General features: G+C 38.3%; 1 protein-coding gene across 2 annotated transcripts in view; it reads left to right on the forward strand.

The window, feature by feature from the left end:
* Nucleotides 1-20,602, forward strand: part of ADGRB3 (adhesion G protein-coupled receptor B3) — an 851,399-nt gene that overhangs the window by 467,196 nt on the left and 363,601 nt on the right. For both annotated transcript variants that reach the window (XM_043439524.1, XM_043439523.1), the window contains one exon: nucleotides 8,764-8,866. In XM_043439524.1, coding sequence (XP_043295459.1) covers nucleotides 8,764-8,866 — 103 coding nt within the window. The remainder of the gene's footprint in view (nucleotides 1-8,763; nucleotides 8,867-20,602) is intronic.

Below are 20,602 nucleotides of genomic sequence, written 5' to 3' on the forward strand. Positions count from 1 at the left end.
TGAGAAACGCTGGGCTGGAGGAAGCACAAGCTGGAATCAAGATTGCTGGGAGAAATATCAATAACCTCAGATATGCAGATGACACCACCCTTATGGCAGAGAGTGAAGAGGAACTAAAAAGTCTCTTGATGAAAGTGAAAGAGGAGAGTGAAAAAGTTGGCTTAAAGCTTAACATTCAGAAAACTGAGATCATGGAATCTGGTCCCATCACCTCATGAGAAATAGATGGGGAGACAGTGGAAACAGTGTCAGACTTTATTTTTTTGGGCTCCAAAATCACTGCAGATGGTGGTTGCAGCCATGACATTAAAAGATGCGTATTCCTTGGAAAGAAAGTTATGACCAACCTAGATAGCATATTAAAAAGCAGAGACATTACTTTGCCAACAAAGGTCCGTCTAGTCAAGGCTATGGTTTTTCCAGTGGTCATGTGTGGATGTGAGAGTTGGACTGTGAAGCAAGCTGAGCAGTGAAGAATTGATATTTTTGAACTAAGGTGTTGGAGAAGACTCTTGAGAGTCCCTTGGACTGCAAGGAGATCCAACCAGTCCATCCTAAAGAAGATCAGTCCTGGGTGTTCATTGGAAGGACTGATGCTGAAGGTGAAACTCCAGTACTTTGGCCACCTCATGCGAAGAACTGACTCATTGGAAAAGACCCTGATGCTGGGAGGGATTGGGGGTAGGAGGAGAAGGGGACAACAGAGGATGAGATGGTTGGATGGCATTACCAAGTCGATGGGCATGAGTTTCAGCAAACTACGGGAGTTTGTGATGGACAGGGAGGCCTGGTGTGCTGCGATTCATGGGGTCACAAAGAGTCAGACACGACTGAGTGACTGAGATGAACTGAACTGAATGTATAACCTTGACATACTCCTTTCCCAGTTTTGAACCAGTCCATTATTCCATATCTGGTTCTAACTGTTCCTTCTTGACCTGCATAAATATTTCTCAGGAGGCAGGTAGTCTGGTATTCCCACCTGTTTAAGAATTTTCTACAATTTGTTGTAATCCACACAGTCAAAGGCTTTGGCAGAGTCAGTGAAGCAGAAGTTGATACTTTGCTGGAATATTCTTGTTTTTTCCTTTGACCCAAAGGATGTTGTCAATTTGATCTCTGTTTCCTCTGGCTTTTCTAAGTGTAGCTTGAACATCTGGAAGTTCTTTGTTCACATGCTGTTGAAGCCTGGCTTCGAGAATTTTGAGCATTACTTTGCTAGCGTGTGAGATGAGCACAATTGTGCAGCAGTTTGAAGATTGATTGGCATTGCCTTTCTTTGGGATTGGAATGAAAACTGCCTATTTCCAGTTCTGTGGCCACTGCTGAGTTTTCCAAATTTGCTGTCATATTGAGTGCAGCACTTTCACAGCATCATCTTTTAGGTTTTGAAATAGCTCAACTGGAATTCCATCACCTCCACTAGTCTATTCGTAGTCATGCTTTATCAGGCCAACTTGACTTCACATTCCAGGATGTCTGGCTCTAGGTGAGTGATCACATCATTGTGGATATCTGGGTCATGAAGGTCTTTTTTGCATAGTTCTTCTGTGTATTCTTGCTACTACTTCTTAATATCTTCTGCTTCTGTTAGGTCCATACCATTTCTGTGCTTTATTGTGTCCATCTTTGCATTAATTGTTCCCTTGGTATCTCTAATTTCTTTGAATGGATCTCTAGTCTTTCCCATTCTATTCTTCTTCTCTATTTCTTTGCATTGATGACTGAGGAAGGCTTTCTTATCTCTCCTGGCTATTCTTTGGAACTGTGCATTCGGATGGATATATCTTTCCTTTTCTCCTTTGCTTTTGCTCTCTTCTTTACTCAGCACTTTGTAAGGCCTCCTCAGCCAACCATTTTGCCTTTTTTCACTTCTTTTTCTTGGGAATGGTTTTAATCACAGCCTCCTATATAATGTGATGAACCTCTATCCATAGTTCTTCAGGCACTGTGTGTATCAGATCTAATCCCTTGAATCTATTTGTCACTTCCACTGTATAATCATAAGGGATTTGATTTAGGTCTTACCTGAATGGTGTAGTCATTTTCCCTACTTTCTTAAGTCTGAGTTTGGCAATAAGGAGTTCATGATCTGAGCCATAGTAGCTCCTGGTCTTGTTTTTGCTGACTGTATAGAGCTTCCCCATCATTGGCTGCAAAGAATATAATCGATCAGACTTTGGTGTTGACCATCTGATGATGTCCATGTGTAGAGTCTTCTCTTGTGTTGTTGGAAGAGGGTGTGTGTTCTCTTGGCAGAGCTCTGCTAGCCTTTGCCCTGCCTCATTTCATACTCCGACACCAAACTTGCCTGTTACTCCAGGTATCTCTTGACTTCCTACTTTTGCATTCCAGTCCCCTATGATGAAAAGGACATCTTGTTTTGGTGTTAGTTGTAGAAGATCTTGTAGGTCTTTGTAGAACCATTGAACTTCATCTTCTTTGACTTCAGTGGTTTGGGCATAGCCTTGTGATACTGAATGGTTTGCCCTGGAAACAAACAGAGATCATTCTGTCATTTTTGAGATTGTACCCAAGTACTGCATTTCAGACTCTTTTGTTGACTATGAGGGCTACTCCATCTCTTCTAAGGGATTCTTGCCCACAGTAATAGATGTATTGTCATCTGAGTTAAATTCACCCATTTAATGGGTTTGGTCCATTTTAGTTCACTGATTCCTAAAATGTCAACGTTCACTCTTGCCATCTCCTGTTTGACCACTTCCAATTTACTCTGATCAATGGACCTAACTTTCCAGGTTCCTATGCAGTATTGCTCTTTACAGCATTGGACCTTTCTTCCATCACATCACATCCACAACTGGGTGTTGTTTCGCTTTGACTCTATTTCTTCATTCTCTCTGGAGTTATTTCTCCGCTCTTCTGCAGTAGCATACTGGGCACCTGCCGACCTGGGGAGTTTATCTTTCAGTGTCATATCCTTTTGCCTTTTCATGTTGTTGGGAGAGTGATTTAATTTCCTTGGTTCTGTTGCACCGCAACAAAGATTTGAAATGGTGGACCAGTGTTACAGCTTGTTTACGGCTCAGAGCTTTATTCGGCAAACAAAGGATCGTACGCCCTCAAGGCGTGAGGGCAGGTCACCCCCAAGGAGAGGCCTCAGCCTGATTTGACTCCCTCTTTTATAAGTTTTTTCCTTCCCCCTCACTTGCTCTGTGCAAATTAGGACTCACCAGGAAGGGGATGTGTTTGTTTCACCTGAGTTTCTCATTCCATCCATGGATTTTCTTTTGTTCCATTTTCACATGCTTTCCCCTGTGTCTTTTAGCCACTGCTGTTTTGGACTCCTCTTTCCTATTTTAACTACCTACCGATACTGTTCACAGGGTTCTCAAGGGAAGAACACTGAAGTGGTTTGCTATTCCCTTCTCCAGTGGACCATGTTTTGTCAGAACTCTCCACCATGACCCATCCGTCTTGGGTGGCCATACACAGCTTGGCTTATAGTTTCTTTGAGTTAGACATGCTGTGATCAGTGTGATCAGTTTGGTTAGTTTTCTGTGATTGTGGTTTTCATTCTGTCTGACCTCTGAAGTTTAAGGATAAGAAGCTTGTGGAAACTTCCTGATGGGAGGGACTGGCTATGGGGTAATCTGGATCTTGCTCTGATTGTGGGGGGAGGGCATGCTCAGTAAATCTTTAGTCCAATTTCCTGTTGATGGGCAGGGCTGTGTTCCCTCCCAGTTGTTAGACCTGAGACCAAACAATGATAGGTGACCTCCTTCAAAAGGATTTATGCCAGCACTCCCCACAACTCCCAAGAATGTTGTATTCAGTGTCCCTGACCCTGTGGCAGGCCACTGTCGGCCCACGCCTCCACCGGAGACTCCTGGATGCTCACAGGCAAGTCTGGCTCAGTCTTTTTTGGGGTCACTGCTCCTTTCTCCTGGGTCCTGGTGTGCACAGGTTTTGTTTGTGCCCTCCAAGAGTCTGTTTCCCCAGTCCTGTGTAAGTTAGTTCTGTAATCAAATCCCACTGGCCTCCAAAGTCAAATTCCCTGGGGGTTCTCAGTCTCTTTGCCGATCCCCAGGCTGGGAAATCTGTTGTGGGCCCTAGAACTTTTAGAACAGTGTGAAAACTTCTTTTTAGGTACATATATTATAATTGTTATGTATCCTCCTGGTGAATTGACCCTTTTATCATTAACTAATATTCTTCTTTGTCCCTTATTATAGTTTTTGCTTAAAGTCTGTTTTGTCGATAGAAATAGATCCATTCCTGCTCTCTGTGGGTTACCATCTCTAAGGAGTATCATTTTACATCTTTCACTTTCAACCTGTCCCTGACCTTATACCTAAAGTGAGTCTCTTGTAAAGCGATGCATTGCATGTTGTCATCACTTTTTTACTCTCTTTAAGAAATGGGTCATGTACCCTATGCTACTTTAAGCCTTTTTAAAAATGTGAAGAATAACTTGAGCCTTCTTTGAATAAAGAACTCTACACATTTTAAAATGTTTTAGGTTCTGACTAGCACAAATCTCAAGGACAAGAAAGAACTTTAGTCATGAAATCCATTTAGCTGTGAGATCTGCTTTTCTAGCAGTGAATACAAATGTGAACCCAGCCAGGAAGCATTAGCAGATCACAAAGTCTGACATGACACACACGGGGCCAGCTACTCACTTATGCAAATTAGAACAAGTTGATGGAATAAATTAAAGTAATTTTGTACACTGCATATTTTTTAAAAGGAACCACTGCATAATGTGTATTTGCTTGCTTTTCCTTCACTAAATATTTGGATACTGTGATACTGACATTATATTTTAAAACTTGGTCAAAAGTATAATATTTTTTTGGTATATTGTCAGTGTCATTCAAATATGTGTTATCACTAAAATGTGCCAAACATAACGTACTCAGGATACATAAATGCTGGATACTAATATTGTCCTCCTTGAACTAAAATCTTATGGAAGGAGAGACATACATAGTATTAATGGGTGCTGTGATAGAGCTAGTATATATTAATAACACAAAGTGAAAGGGGTACTCACATAAATGTGATGAGAATATCCATCTCCATAAATACATTAATGCATATCCCTTCCCAAATGTATTCTAAATAAAGATATTACACATATGAACACATAGTTGCTCTCCCTGCTACATATACATAGTCCAGTTCAGTTGCTCAGTCGTGTCTGACTCTTTGCGACCCCATGGACTGCAGCATGCCAGGCCTCCCTCCCTGTCCATCACCAACTCCCAGAGTCCACCTAAACTCATGTCCATTGAGTCGGTGATGCCATCCAACCATCTCATCCTCTGTCATCCCCTTTTCCTCCTGCTCTCAATCTTTCCCAGCATCAGGGTCTTTTCAAATGAGTCAGTTCTTCGCATGAGGTGTCCAAAGTACTGGAGTTTCACCTTCAGCATCAGTCCTTCCAATGCATACCCAGGACTGATCTCCTTTAGGATGGACTGGCTGGATCTCCTTGCAGTCCAAGGGACTCTCAAGAGTCTTCTCCAACACCACAGTTCAAAAGCATCAATTCTTCAGTGCTCAGAATTCTTTATACTCCAACTCTCACATCCATACATGACCACTGGAAAAACCATAGCCTTGACGGACCTTTGTTGGCAAAGTAATGTCTTTGCTTTTTAATATGCTACATAGGTTGGTCATAACTTTCCTTCCAAGGAGCCAGCGCCTTTTAATTTCATGGCTGCAGTCACCATCTGCAGTGATTTTGGAGCCAAGAAAGTAAAGTCTGACACTGTTTCCCCATCTGTTTGCTATGAAGTGATGGGGCCAGATGCCACAATCTTAGTTTTCTGAATGTTGAGCTTTAATCCAACTTTTTCACTCTCCTCTTTCACTTTCATCAAGAGGGTTTTTAGTTCTTCTTCACTTTCTGCCATAAGGGTGGTGTCATCTGCATATCTGAGGTTATTGATATTTCTCCCAGCAATCTTGATTCCAGCTTGTGCTTTATCCAGCCCAGCATTTCTCATGATGTACTCTGCATATAAGTTAACCCTAAAACATACACACATACTTACCAAAAGCCATAAGGTGGAATTCATCTTCCAGGAACCTTCTCCACCAGGCTGATTGAGTGACAGACTAAATATGCTACAGAAAGTAATTTATCTAAGCCACTTGGTTCTCCACAGCCCAGTTTCCTTAGGCTAAAATCTCCACAAGCCCGAACACAAAGAGAACTTCATAAATATCTTAACAAAGTATAAATTCCTATTTGGAATCCTCACATCTGTATATCCCAATAAATTATTCACTTATACATCTTCTAAAATAATACAGTTTCTGTATAATATCAATTTAACTAACAGTTGTTAAAATTAGCATTTTATAATCTTTTGGTTTTATTTATAGCAGGATAACAGGTTTATAAACAAGACCAGAATAAAGGAGTAGACTGAATTTGGGCAATGTGTAAATATTTTTGTTTCAGGTAAACTCCCTGAACTCAAATATATTCATTCCTGAGAAGGAAACTTGTGTCTATGTCCTAGGACTGTCCTGTGGGAGAAATCTCAATATTTTATTTTATTTTTTTTTTTTTTTGGTGGTGACACACGAGCATTTTCCCCAACTCCAGTGTTTTATACATACACACACACACATACATATGTATGACAAGATATATATACGTATGTATATAGTGTTTCTGGGAATCCTGTCAGATCTGCTAATATAATTAATACCTAGCATCAATTCACAGTTAATCCCATCTACTCTCCTTTGGTCCCCTGATCACTTCTGCTTATGGAAAAACAGGAAAAAGTCAGTTTGAAAAGAAAGTTTGGCATTTAGAGCTTACTTCTATATCCTTCTCAATATATCTTATCTTCAGCTGACTCATTAATATTAAATGAAATAAAGAACAGTGAACCAGCCCTTCATTGTTTGCAAACACACTCCTGTAAAGAATATTAAAAACAAATTACTTTGTTGTTGTTGTTGTTGTTGTTTTTACTATTTGATGTTAGACTGGATACCATGAAACTTCATGAGTAAAGAATTTTGTTATTTGACATTGCTAAATACAAGAGAGATGGGTTAAAATGTTATCCCACTCAGAATATGTTTATAGTCTCTCTGCTACTAAATATTCCTGCAAGTGTGGTACACTTGGTATTTTTTTTTCCTAGTGAAATCTTGTGGCAAATATTATCTCATTAGAGAAAGCATTTTCACAAAGAATGTGAGGTTTGACAAGATTCTACAATATTGGAATTATATAACTTTGATGATATAGACATTTTAGAAAACCATATGGCAGTAACTTAAAAAAATTAAACATGCTTTTACCACATGAGCAAGCAATTCTACTCATACTCGAGACATGTGAAAATATGTGTCATCCAGAATGTATGCATACCAGTTATTCATAATAGGCAAATATGGAATAGCTACTCAAAATCATAAAAGCTAAAAATCAGAAGCATCCTAAATATTGCTCATTGAAATGATGAGTAGATCAGAAATTGCATATCATGAAATGCTACTTAGCTATAAAGACAAACAGGATGGATGCATCTCAAAAGCATTATGGTGTACAAATTAAATCAAATACAAATGTGTATGTACTGTATGATTTTATTTAAATGAAATTCTTAAAAGGCATAGTTACAGTGACAACCTGTCTGTGGTTTCCTGGAACCATGGAGATGGGAAAGGATCAAGTATAAAGAGTCATAAGGAAACTGGAGGGTTGTCTGGGTTTGGTGGTACAGTTACCGAAAGCTTTCGACTACTGACTTAAAAGTGATGAATTTTATTAACTATAAATATTGCCTTATGCAACAAAAATGATGGAAAAATTAAGTGAGTTTGTCGTGATACCTGTTATGAGTTCCCCAGAATAGTAAATGATTTGTGGAAGAACAGGTGCTTTATTTCATATCAAGAAGGAAGGAATGTATACATCTTCAAACAGCTCAAATACAATAAAATCTTTAAATTTCTATATAATAGAAGGTGTAAAACACTTTATACATGTTGGATAAAAACATGTACAAGAAACATCTGGTTCAGTTTTATAGGTTTATACGTATAGGTATTTTTCATAGCTTATAAATATAATTATTTTGTGAACTTCTTTGTGAGTGAACTATATTGGTGAGATGTTTCAAAATGCAAATGTGTTCCTTATATCTAGCATATTGAGATAAAGAAGTGGCCTGAAAATCTCTTTTGTTGAAATGAATGGTGGTCAGTAATTAGCAACATTTATTGATATTTAAATTCTACTTGTTTTCATTCTACACTACTTACCAGTCATTCATCCTAATGAATTTTGAAAAAGTTAAAAAAAATGCCAAGACAGCACTTTGCAAGAAAAGTATCTGGTCTCTTAGATACCAAAAATGTTAAGTCCACCTTGAGATAAATGGATTATATTCCTTTAAAGATTGCCTGAAGGTTTGAATTCACAATACATCTATCTCACAGGTGAATCAGATTTAAGTAATCGGAAGCTTGTCAACGCTATTGCTTTTCTATCTTTCCTGCATTTAAAATAGTAACAGTCAGCAATAGCTTTTTCCCTTTAAAGTTTTCTAGTTCCAGGTAGGGTATATTTATAACAAGAAATCAACTATATCTTTCCATGAATACTACTTCAGGATCATGTTTTAAATCTGTTTGTGCAGTTTCTATGTCTTTGCCTAGATACATTTATTAAAAATGTCATCACAACATGTACTGCACATAGGAATTAATATTCCTTTTCAATCCTTTCTCCTTTTAATCATAATTATTCTGTTTCAGAAATTATACTGTTGTCAATTCCAAAATCATCGTGGTCACCATAAGGCCTGAACCCAAAACAACTGATTCATTCCTGGAGATAGAGCTAGCTCATTTGGCTAATGTAAGTATCATTCATTTAGCTTTGAGTTTCTTATAGAATTGACCTTTTAAAGAGGTTAATAGTCATTCTGTTGACTAATAAGACCAGAACACATTTTCCAAACTCTTCAGAGTTGCAAATGAATTTATCTGTTATGAAGATATGTGTTATATAAAAACAAGATGACATATTATCCTATGTTTTTGTTCCTAATAAAACTCTCAGTTTCTCCAATATAATACTTAATAGTTTGTCAGTGCCTACATCTTTATTGGGCTCTAAGCTAGGCAATGGGGGATGTCAAGATGGGAACCAATCTCGCTACCTAGTGAGGAAGACTATGATATAAGATGCATGCAGCAACAGAAGCTACAGACATAATGCAAAGGGGAGTGCTGTCCTGCAGGGTACCCCAGGGTTGGAGAGTGGGGGGAGTGGCTTTATAAAGTTCTACACTCAGGATCAGAGGAGGCTACTTGTAACCACCTGGGTGTTGCAGTGATCAAAAGCCAAATCTTCCATCTAGAATGACAAGAATTCATCCAACTGCAACTGAAATTCTTCAGACCTTGTTTAGGCCATATACAGAAATTTAAAACATATACTTATCCTTTATACATTCACCTCAAATACCTAACTCATTGATTTCAGGGGCAAAGAAGGTAATTCCTATTAAGGCTGTCTTAATTGTGCTTTTACAATGCCTGCATTCAAGTAAGACCATCTCCTATGTTGCACATACATAGTTCTTTTTTTATTATTCCTCACAAATTTTCTATGTACTTGGCTTTTACAGACAATTAATGGAAGCACAAAGTGATTGTCATTTTCCCAAAGTGAATGACATAATGGAATTTATTCCCACTTCCTTTAGTTATAATACCTGTACTTTTCCCAGTATTTTATAATTTCTGATGTTAAAGAACTCAGATTCATTTTATTAAAAAATGACAATCATCTTTGCTATAAACCAGTTTTTAAAAAGCTGTTCTGGCTTCTTAGATTGTTTAATGAAAACCTCACATCTCTCAGCACTGATTTTTAAACATTATGATTAATATTTTAACTATCAGGTCTTCTCCCACTTTTGCCAGAATGTGTCCATACTGGTTCTGTCTAACTTTGACATGTGTTTTATTTCTATTATAGGTACTTCTTCATAACTTATAATGGCTCTAATATCACTACTGAATTGAAAACTAAGAGATACTTTCAATGTTATTTTTGAATAAGGAAATTGCTTCTTTGCTTGTTCAACATGTATTATAAAATATTTATTTACATATTTGTCTATATATTTTTATCATGATAATGTCTATTGAGTTATAAGCATTGGTGAAGAATATTAAGACATATTAATTGACTGCATTGCTCCTTGTTTCTTAGGGAGAAAAACTTCTATAATTGAGCATTCACAAAACTTTCCTAAATAAAGATTAAATCACTATTGAGAACTCAAAGAACATGTTAATTAAATGGCATTTTTCTCATAAATTGAAGAAAGATTAACTTTAAAATAGTGTTGATAAAACAGTCTCATTATTTCAACCGAATAGAACTATTTGAAATGAACATATTTGAGCTTTGAGTCACACTTTTCTGGCAGCATATCTTGTCAATTCAATTTCAAAGAGATACAGTGCATCTAAAAAGTTATTTTCTACATATGGACATATGGAAACTAGAGTATATGGTCAATACATTTTATGAAGCCCCAGCTAGATTCTGGAGTGGCAGTGAGTCAGCGTATAAGCGTGATGAGCTGATTACCACAAGTCACTGAGAATTGGTTCTTTCAGTATTTTGAGTAAGTGAGTTGACCAGATTTCCAAAACAATAACTATCCCACCGCCAAAGGCCTGGATCAGAGAGAATATAGACAAATCTGTTACACAGAGGGGCTGAGGGAGAAGAAGAGACGTTTACTTGGAGGAGAAATGCCCCGAGGCATTCCCACGCTTGTGGGTCCTGGGTCAGAGCAGCACCCACCTGTGCGTGTCCTCAGAGACGCCTGACTCCAGGCCCTGTGGCGGAGATGCTCTTGCTGCTTCATTGCTCATCTTTCCTCCACTTTATAAATCCCTCCCACACATACTTCTTCATGCTCTACTGCTTGAAGTTTCCGTGCTTGTTGTGTTTATACTCACCATGCAGATTAGATTATATTAAAGACTTTATTGGTCACTGAGGGAAGGAATATATGTCTGGTTTATTGAATGTCTTATAAAGTATATTCTTTATTTTCATTGATGAGATAGTCAAAAGAGCCTAAGCTGGCATAAAATATTCTTCACTAAAATGTGGAGAAAAGATGTATCTCAAACATGAAAATTAAAGTGGATTACAACAAACACAAGTTTGATTATAACTATATTGGCACAGATATATTATCACTGGTATTGCCTTCAAAGTTGACCTGTTTCAAATATGACATCTTGCTAATATCATAACTGTCTACTTTCACCTGTTTTCTTATACCAAATGTATCTGCTGCACTTTACTAAGCTCAGCAGAGAATAATGACTTACAAACTTTATCTGTTGCATATACCATGTGCAGGAAAAGGAAGAATGAAAATTAATAGTTCTAATGAGTCTAGGGAAAAGCCTGTTAGTGTTTGTTTTTTTTTTAAAAAAAGTGTTCTTTTTTTAAAAAAAAAAAAAAACAGGTTTTTTAACAAATAGCATTTAAAGCATGTTACGTATAATGAGACCCTTGGGAACTGGTAGGACTAGGTAATAGAACATGGAATCTTGAAATTCCATATTGTATTCAGCAAAGCCATTTGCAGTTTTAACCAGCTCATAAGTCATTAAAGAGTAAGATACTATTTTTAGCTCAGTTTTCTAGGCTCATGCCTTTATTATTATAATTTGCAGAGTCCACTTTTGTGGTCTTTAGCACTTGAACACAGCAATTGCTTGATTATTAGAAATACCAAATTTGCTTTTCGGAGAAAAGTAATTTTGTTTTCCCTATTATATTACTTAAGTATTGTTAGACTCCGTAATGTGCAAGGAAAGTTAATACATTTGTTGAAAGTAATTATTGGGACCTAAATAAGGGGAGTGAGTGGGTCTGTAAGTATACACATAAGAAAACACACATACACACACATACACCCACCAGTAGGATGCCTTGGTGGGCGTCAGCAGGCCCTGACAGATCTGGGTCTGCTGAATTTCCAAGATATATAACATCCTTATCTTTAAAGATGCGTTAGAAGAATTTTAGTTTTCTTGTGCTCTATCAGCTTTGCAAGCCTGCAGTCCCCTTTTCCCAAACAAAATGTCTTAATAGAGTTCCATTTCTGGTAGAGGGATAGCTTGACCCACACTAGCCTGCAGTCTCTGCAGTCAATTTTTGTCTTTACTTTTCTTTCTTTCCCTGAGTAATAGCTTTCATGGTCCAGGTATGGTGAACCTGCTATCTTTCAGTATTAAGAAAAATCTACTGGGTTTATTTATAGTTCTCAAATTGGTCATATTTACAAATGATCTCATGGGAAGCGGGCTTGTAGGTTTTATTTTCTTTGCCACATTTGCTTGCATACTAATAGGATCTACCTAACAAATTAAGGAGTTTGTTTTATGTTTATAAACTCAAATTAGTCATGAGCCATGGCCTTTGTAAATCATCGTGGAAAACACAGTGGAAAACTGTGATGAATATGCTTTTTACCATTAGGGAGCATGAGAAACAATGAAGAGAAATCCCCACATTCATTAGTGGGTATTTTCATGAACAGCACAGGCCAATAACAATCCAAGGAATTGAAAATCACTTGGTAAAGCTTAAGAATGCATTCAGTCTATGCATTTGTAATTTCACTTTTCTACCCTAGCTTGTGTCCAGTTGGAAGAGATTTCTGATGTTTTGCCTGCCCAAAACTCTTGGTAGTTTTAATGGGAGAGTCTTGAAATGCTAACTAGACAAGCAGATTGATGGTTCTGCCAGCAGCTAAAATTGAGATAGAAATTATTCTCTAGCTACAGTTTTTTTTGTTATATCCTAAATTCCTAAACTTGAGTAAGCATTCTTCCCACTTACATTTCAAATTCAGTTTATTTTTATTCATAATACAGCATTGTTATTCTTCAAAAAGGTTTTAGACTAATTATGCTATTGTTGGAGCAAACATTTTCGGTTGAGTCAGGCATTTTGGGCATATGAGTTATAATGGTCCTTGTCAAATCTACTCAGTTATGCTATTGTAGTGTGACAGCAACCATAGACAGTATGTAAAAATGGGTGTGGTTCTGTTACAACAAAATATGATTTACCAAAGTAGGTAGCAAGCCAGATTCAGTCCCTGGAATGCATATATTATCACCCCCTGTATGGTAAAGAGAATGTAACCCCACCAGGATGCCCACGTCTTAACCCCCATAACTTGTGAGTATATTATAGGTCAGAAGGGAATTTGCAGATGTGATGAAGGGTAAGAATGCTGAGATGGGGCAGATATCCTAAATTATGTGAGTTGGTCCAATTCACATGAACCTTTAAAACTGGAAAGCCTTTCTCAGCTATGGTCAGAGAGATGCAAGGTAGTAAGGACTCAACCTGCAATTGCTGACTTTGAAGATGAAGGAATATGACCAAAAACCAAGGAATATGGACAGACTGTAAAAGCTGAAAACAAGCCCTGGTTGTCAACAAAGAAGAAAGCATGGACCTCAGTCCTACAACTGCAGAAGCTCAATTCTGCTGAGACCTGAATGAACCTAGATGCGGATCCATCCCCAAATCCAGAAAGGACTGCAATCCTGTTAGCATTCCAGCCTTGTGAATCTCTTGAGCAGAAATCCAGCTAAGTTCACAAAGACTCCTGACACAGAGAAACTGTGAGATAATAAATTTGTGTTGTTCTGTGCTGCTAAGAGTGTGTTAATTCATAGTAGCAGCAATAGAAAACTAATAACCTGTATTTGCATTAGAACATTGCAAAATCAAGTTTTTATTATGAAAAATATATATATATATGTGTACCTTAACAGATAAACTACAATAATAATCATATACTTCTCAGTGAAAGTCAGTCCGCAACTACAGGTTACATTTTGGCCTGCTGATTATCATGCCAACAATGAATCACCAGACAATGAGATGGCCACTGTAAGCTGGTAGTGGGATGTTAGGGAAAATTGGAGGATGCAGGAGCAACTCTGACATTTGTAGATGTGTTGTGCTCTTAAAGCAGCTGAGGAAACTTCTTTGCTGGCAGCTGATACATTGAAACTGTCCAAAACAGTCCAGCCAGCTCTTGTCTTTGCCAGGACCCCATGAAAATACTACTGGGACACGTTGTTACATCCTTTACCCAATCTAGTTAGCAATCACACATGAGGAAGACTAAGACAGATACGTGGAGACAATGATTTTCTTTGAAGGATATACATGTAAATAATTTCTGATAGTGGTTCTACTTTTACTACTTCCTCTATTTCAATAGAAAAATATGTGTCAGGAAGTAATGTACATTCTGTTATTGGTGATATAGCTAAGGAATCAGAGAAGCAAGCAGTTACCACATCCACAAAACCAGTGTCCTCTGGTTAATGTGGATTCCTGAGTATCCAGATAGCAGAAGCTGAATTAGATGCATACCCTCCCCGAGTGCTAACTGAACAGCTGCCAGCTCCTGGAGGACGTGACTTGTCCTGACAGAACCATATTCTGAATTTCTCACTTCACTGCCCTATATACCATTCTGCTTTACCTAAAGACAGCTCTTTCTTTTCCATCTTCTTGATTTCACTGATTCTCAGTGCTTTGCTTTCTATAAAACTCATGCAAATAAATGGAAAAATTCTGTCTCCATGTCCTTTTAAGCAATAACACAGTGTTGCATTCTCAGTGAGGTTCTTTGGACTCCAGGTGTATCTCAGCTACCCTATCAAAAAAATGAGAGTTAGACCCAGGCATAGCTGTCATAGCTGTTTTTAAGTTTCATTTAAAAATACTAAAATATTCTTGAAAACCTTACAAAGTGTGGAGAACATGCAGCAAATGATTCCTGTTACTGAGCTGCATATTATTTTCAATGACATCATCCCCTTAGGTGGTGTAGTATACTTTCAGGGATTATAAAGATGTTTATTTGTTAAAAGATATACAGAAAGGCCTCCTGCTCACTATTCTGTTTTAGTGACCTGTCAGAGATATGAGTGTGGAAAGATTTACCTCTACCAGAATCCTACTTCCCTTAGAATGCATTCCTGAGCTTTTTTAAGATGTGGCTCTTCTCAAGCAGTGCTTAAATTATAGGCAAAATATAAATTAGTCTTTTGTGGGTCACATCAGGTGTTTTGGGAATGTTCTTAGGAATTCCCAAAATCTGTTTGTGCAGTTATTTAACCATTACAATTAAAAGTGGGATGGAAGTGGAGGATAAGCTTAGCAAAATCCAGGTCTTTTTAATGAATGCCTTTACATATAAAATTTCAGAAATAGAGGCTTTGTAATGTCAGTTGAGCAGTCTCTCTCCTCTGCATGTGCAAGAACTCAAGGCCCTCAATCACTGGAGGATGCGACAGAAGGACTTGCCCTGGAACTTATGACCCAGAGCTCTGGAAATGTTGAAACAGTGACAAGGAGGTCACTGCCCTTCTCCGCGTCCTTTGAAGTTTTGTCTACAAGCTTGCTTTTCCTCTACAGACAAGAGGACATTTTTGTTTCAAGAGGGCTATGAAAGGTACAGGAAAGTTAAGAGGTTTCCAGATTAGGAATTTACTGTGAAACATGAGGTCTAAACATTTGAACACTTCAAAGAAAAGCAAAGTGAAGTAGCCATGTGTATGTCTGTGTGTGCGTGCATGCTCAGTCATCACTTCAGTCATGTCCAGCTTTTCTGCAGCCCCGAAGAACTGTAGCCCATCAGGCTCCTCTGTCCATGGGATTATCCCAGCAAGGATACTGGAGTGGGTTGCTTTTTCCTTTTCCAGGGGCTCTTCCTGACCCAGGAATCAAACTGAAACTGTGTCTCCTGTGGCTCCTGCATTGGCAGGCAGATTCTTTACCACCTGAGCCAGGTGGGAAGCCCCAGTTTTGTGTCCATGATTCTACAAATGTAATGTGGATTAAAAATTATGAGGATTGGAGGGAGTAGTTGTTAGAATGTCTGCTCCTAGTTTAAGCCCCAATCTCAAAGTTCCTAAAGCCAAGGAACCTACCTTTTTAATTAACATCCTAGGTGATTCTAGAGTAAGTCCAGAGAAAACACCTTGAAAACATTAAGATAACAAGAGCATAATTAAGATTTCATGTGAATTGAATTTTTTCAGAACTTAAAAACTCCAAGGAAAACTTGAAGTAACTTGGTCAAAATTCATGTTTATTATGACTATCATCTTTTATGTAAACAAGCTCCTTCAGGTATTTGTTTAAATATCATCTTGTTGGTTCAGTTTTGTTCAGTTCAGTCACTCAGTCTTGTCCAACTCTTTGGAACCCCATGGACTGCAGCACGCCAGGCCTCCCTGTCCATCACCGACTCCCGGAGTTTACTCAAACTCATGTCCATGGAGTCGGTGATGCCATCCAACCATCTCATCCTCTGTTGTCCCCTTCTCCTCCTGCCTTCAATCTTTCCCAGCATCAGGGTCTTTTCAAATAAGTCAACTCTTCGCATCAGGTGGCCAAAGTATTAGAGTTTCAGCTTCAACATCAGTTCTTCCAATGAACATTCAGGACTGATTTCCTTTAGGATGGACTGGTTGGGTCTCCTGGCAGTCCAAGGGACTCTCAAGAGTCTTCTCCAACACCACAGTTCAAAGGCATCTATTTTTCGGCGCTCAGCTTTCTTCACAGTCCAACTCTCACATCCATACATGACTACTGGAAAAACCATAGCCTTGACTAGACGGACCTTTATTGGCAAGCCTTATTGGTTAAGCCTTCTCAATATGCAAAATTGCAATCCATTCACTTCCCAGTCTTTCCCACTCAGTGTGATCTACTTTTCAACACAGTACATATTGCCACCTAGCATATTATGTATTTCCTTGGGTTCTTTGTCTCTCTCCCTGCCCCCTTCATTATAGGTAAGTCTGTGAGGCAAAGGCTTTGTTTTGTTCAATGCTGTGTCCCCAGTGCCTCCAAGTTATCCTGAATGTAACAGATATTTGCTAAGCGGTTTTTGCATGAGTCGATGAATTTGTTCATCATCTTGGCTCTCTCCTGACTTCTCTTTGTGAGAGTGATTTACCATTGTGAGATGTACTGAAAATATTACATAGGTGGGGAAAAAAAGACTTAGATGAGAGTTTTCAAAAAGAAAAGGAAGTCATTTATAAATGTCATTCTTGGATAATTCTATAAGGTAGGACTAGAAAAGATGCCTAAATTCCCCATTTTACAAACAGGAAAATAGGGAAGTTATGTAAGACCAATGGAAAAGAGGACCATGTATAGAAACACATAGACAAAGCCAGTGATGTATTATACTGTTAAGTAGATATACAGAGAGCCCCTCATTCATGATTTTTCACCTTTTGATGGTGGGAACATGATATGCATTCAGTAGGAACCACACTTAGGATTTTGAATTTCAGTCTTTCCTAGGCTAGAGATAACACAGTTACTCTCTTGTGATGCTGGGCGGTGGTCCACAGCTCCCAACCAGCCACACAATCGTGAGGGTGAACGGCAGATACAGCCATCTGTACCCATAAAGCCATCTTGATTTTACTTACAATATAGGAGGCTTTGCATGAGATGATTTTGCCCAAATTTTGGCTAATGTGTTGTGAGCACATTTAAGGTAGACTAGGTTAAGCAATGATGTTCGATAGGTTAGGTGTATGAATACGTTGTCACTTTACAGTATTTTCAGCTTGCAATGGGTTTATCAGAATGTAAGCCCCTCATCATCAGACAGGGATGCTCTGTGCTGATATGCTTGATGTTGAGACAGAGGAAAGAAGTAAAAGAAAATATCGAAGACTATTAAAGATAGTACAAGTGATGTGTTTAGAACATCTATGGTAATTAGAAAATGTGAATCTTGGTACACTTTTCAAATGCTTGAAATTGAGTGAGTGGTAATGTTTAACTCAACTGTACTGTTCAACTTTACAGTTTTGCATGGAGTCAGGAGACACTTTTTTGGCCAGAAATTTGTTTTTAAAGAACATATTCTTTGCAAAAGTTTTCAAATATATTCAGTTTTAATATTTTGTCAGTTATATTTATATTGACAGCTCTATAGATTAATTTATAGTCCATTTGGCTCATTTACCAGACAATCTTTGTTTTCTTCAGTTCAGTTCAGTTCAGTCGTTCAGTCGTGTACGACTCTTTGCGACCCCATGAACCCCAGCACACCAGGCCTCCCTGTCCATCACCAACTCCCGGAGTTTACTCAAACTCATGTCCATTGAGTCAGTGATGCCATCCAACCATCTCATCCTCTGTCGTACCCTTCTCCTCCTGCCCTCAATCTTTCCCAGCATCAGGGTCTTTTCAAATGAGTCAGCTGTTTGCATCAGGTGGCCAGAGTACTGAAGTTTCAGCTTCAGCATCAGTCCTTCCAATGAACACCCAGGACTGATCTCCTTTAGGATGGACTGATTGGATCTCCTTGCGGTCCAAGGGGCTCTTAAGAGTCTTCTCCAACACCACAGTTCAAAAGCATCAATTTTTCAGTGCTCAGCTTTCTTCACAGTCCAAATCTCACATCCATACATGACCATTGGAAAAACTAAAGCCTTGACTAAATGGACCATTGTTGGCAAAGTAATGTCTCTGCTTTTTAATATTCTGTCTAGGTTGATCATAACTTTCCTTCCAAGGAGTAAGCATCTCTTAGTTTCATGGCTGCAATCACCATCTGCAGTGATTTTGGAGCCCAGAAAAATAAAGTCAGCCACTGTTTCCATGGTTTCCCCATCTATTTCCCATGAAGTGATGGGACCAGATGCCATGATCTTGGTTTTCTGAATGTTGAGTTTTAAGCCAACTTTTTCACTCTCCTCTTTCACTTTCATCAAGAGGCTTTTTAGTTCTTCTTCACTTTCTGCCATAAGGGTGGTGTCATCTGCATATCTGAGGTTATTGATATTTCTCCAGCAATCTTGATTCCAGCTTGTGCTTATCCAGCCCAGCATTTCTCATGATGTACTCTGCATATAAGTTAAATAAGCAGGGTGACAATATACAGCCTTGACATACTCCTTTTCCTATTTGGAACCAGTCTGTTATTCCATGTCCAGTTCTAACTGTTGCTTCCTGACCTGCATACAGGTTTCTCAAGAGACAGGTCAGGTGGTCTGGTATTCCCATCTCTTTCAGAATTTTCCACAGTTTATTGTGATCCACAGTCAAAGGCTTTGATATAGTCAATAAAGCAGAAATAGATGTTTTTCTGGAATCCTCTTGCTTTTTCGATGATCCAGCGGATGTTGCCAATTTGATCTCTGGCTCCTCTGCCTTTTCTAAAACCAGCTTGAACATGTGGAAGTTCAAGCATTTCTTAAATCCACTTCTGTGAGTTAGTTCACAGCCTGACTATTTTCCCCTTGCTTCAGCCATTATATTTTGTTCCTCCACTCTGTCACACTTACCATTTCCTGTTATTGATTTTCCATAAATTCCTCATAACAGATCTTACAGCAGAGTGCCTTTGAGAAAAGTATCTTAAAATTATAACAAATATTTTACAAGTGGTTTCTTTCAGCCATTATTTTTCCCATGTTTAGAATTCATTCATCATTGGGTTTTGCTTTGTTTACCATCTCACATTCTTATTCCTTAAGTGACTGGTCTGTCGAGGTGCTAAGATTCCTCTAATCTTGTTCTGCATATTTTTATAAACTTCAGATGTTTATGTCCCTGACCTCAGCCCACAGCCCCACAGGATGACTGTTCTGGAATGAACGTTCACAGAGGCATATCTGTCCTTTGTGTAGGTCCCAGAATGTAGAGTAAAAAGCAAGATGGAGCAGTGCATATCAGAACCTATAATAATTCTCATGTGGATTGCTTCTAAATTTTCACAAGGACAGAGAGAGAGAAAGGTATGAGCTCTAAGGGGTGAGAGTGAGGAAGGCAGGGGGTGAAACTAAGGTTTGACAGAGGTATGGGTAAGAATAGAAAAGACATTTCTCACCTTTATACTTCCGTCCCAAAGTGAATGGAAGTTTTTTTAGAGGGGTAAGACAGAAGGCAATATCTAAACAATTAAGCCTCTATTCTGTATCTTTTCTAATTTTATTGTAACCTGTTATGAATTCTAATTATGAAATATTAATCTTATCATCAGTATCCTGTGCTGCTTTATATAGAGATTGACCTTAATCTCACTTGTCCATTCCTAAAGACGTGAGCTCGACATAGAGGACTTGTAGTTTCAAGATTTTATGCTTACTGTCTATACCCAATGTACACACTCCCATGCCCTTCACTGTAATAGTCCAAGGGTAATTTATTTTCTATAAATTGCCCTGAGTTCTTTTGAACAGAACTCTAGATATATATAAAATAACTTTATGATACAATATTGTGTTTCTGCTGAGGACTTGTTAGGAAGTCAGAAGCTGTATGAGAATTTCAGGTAAAACTAGAAAGGGTCTCATAGGACAGAGAAAGAAACAAATTTAAAATGCCATTGCCTCTTCATCTCGTGAACATCTACATATCTCTGTCTTATGTAATGGCCAGATAAGAAGCCACTTTTTCCATGGAACTTGCTGTAATACAGGCCATGAAGCTCTGTCCATCATTTGTCCCCTAAAAAATAAATTATGACTAGAGATA

Source organism: Cervus canadensis, chromosome 20, assembly GCF_019320065.1.
Source record: "Cervus canadensis isolate Bull #8, Minnesota chromosome 20, ASM1932006v1, whole genome shotgun sequence".
Classification (NCBI taxonomy): domain Eukaryota; kingdom Metazoa; phylum Chordata; class Mammalia; order Artiodactyla; family Cervidae; genus Cervus; species Cervus canadensis.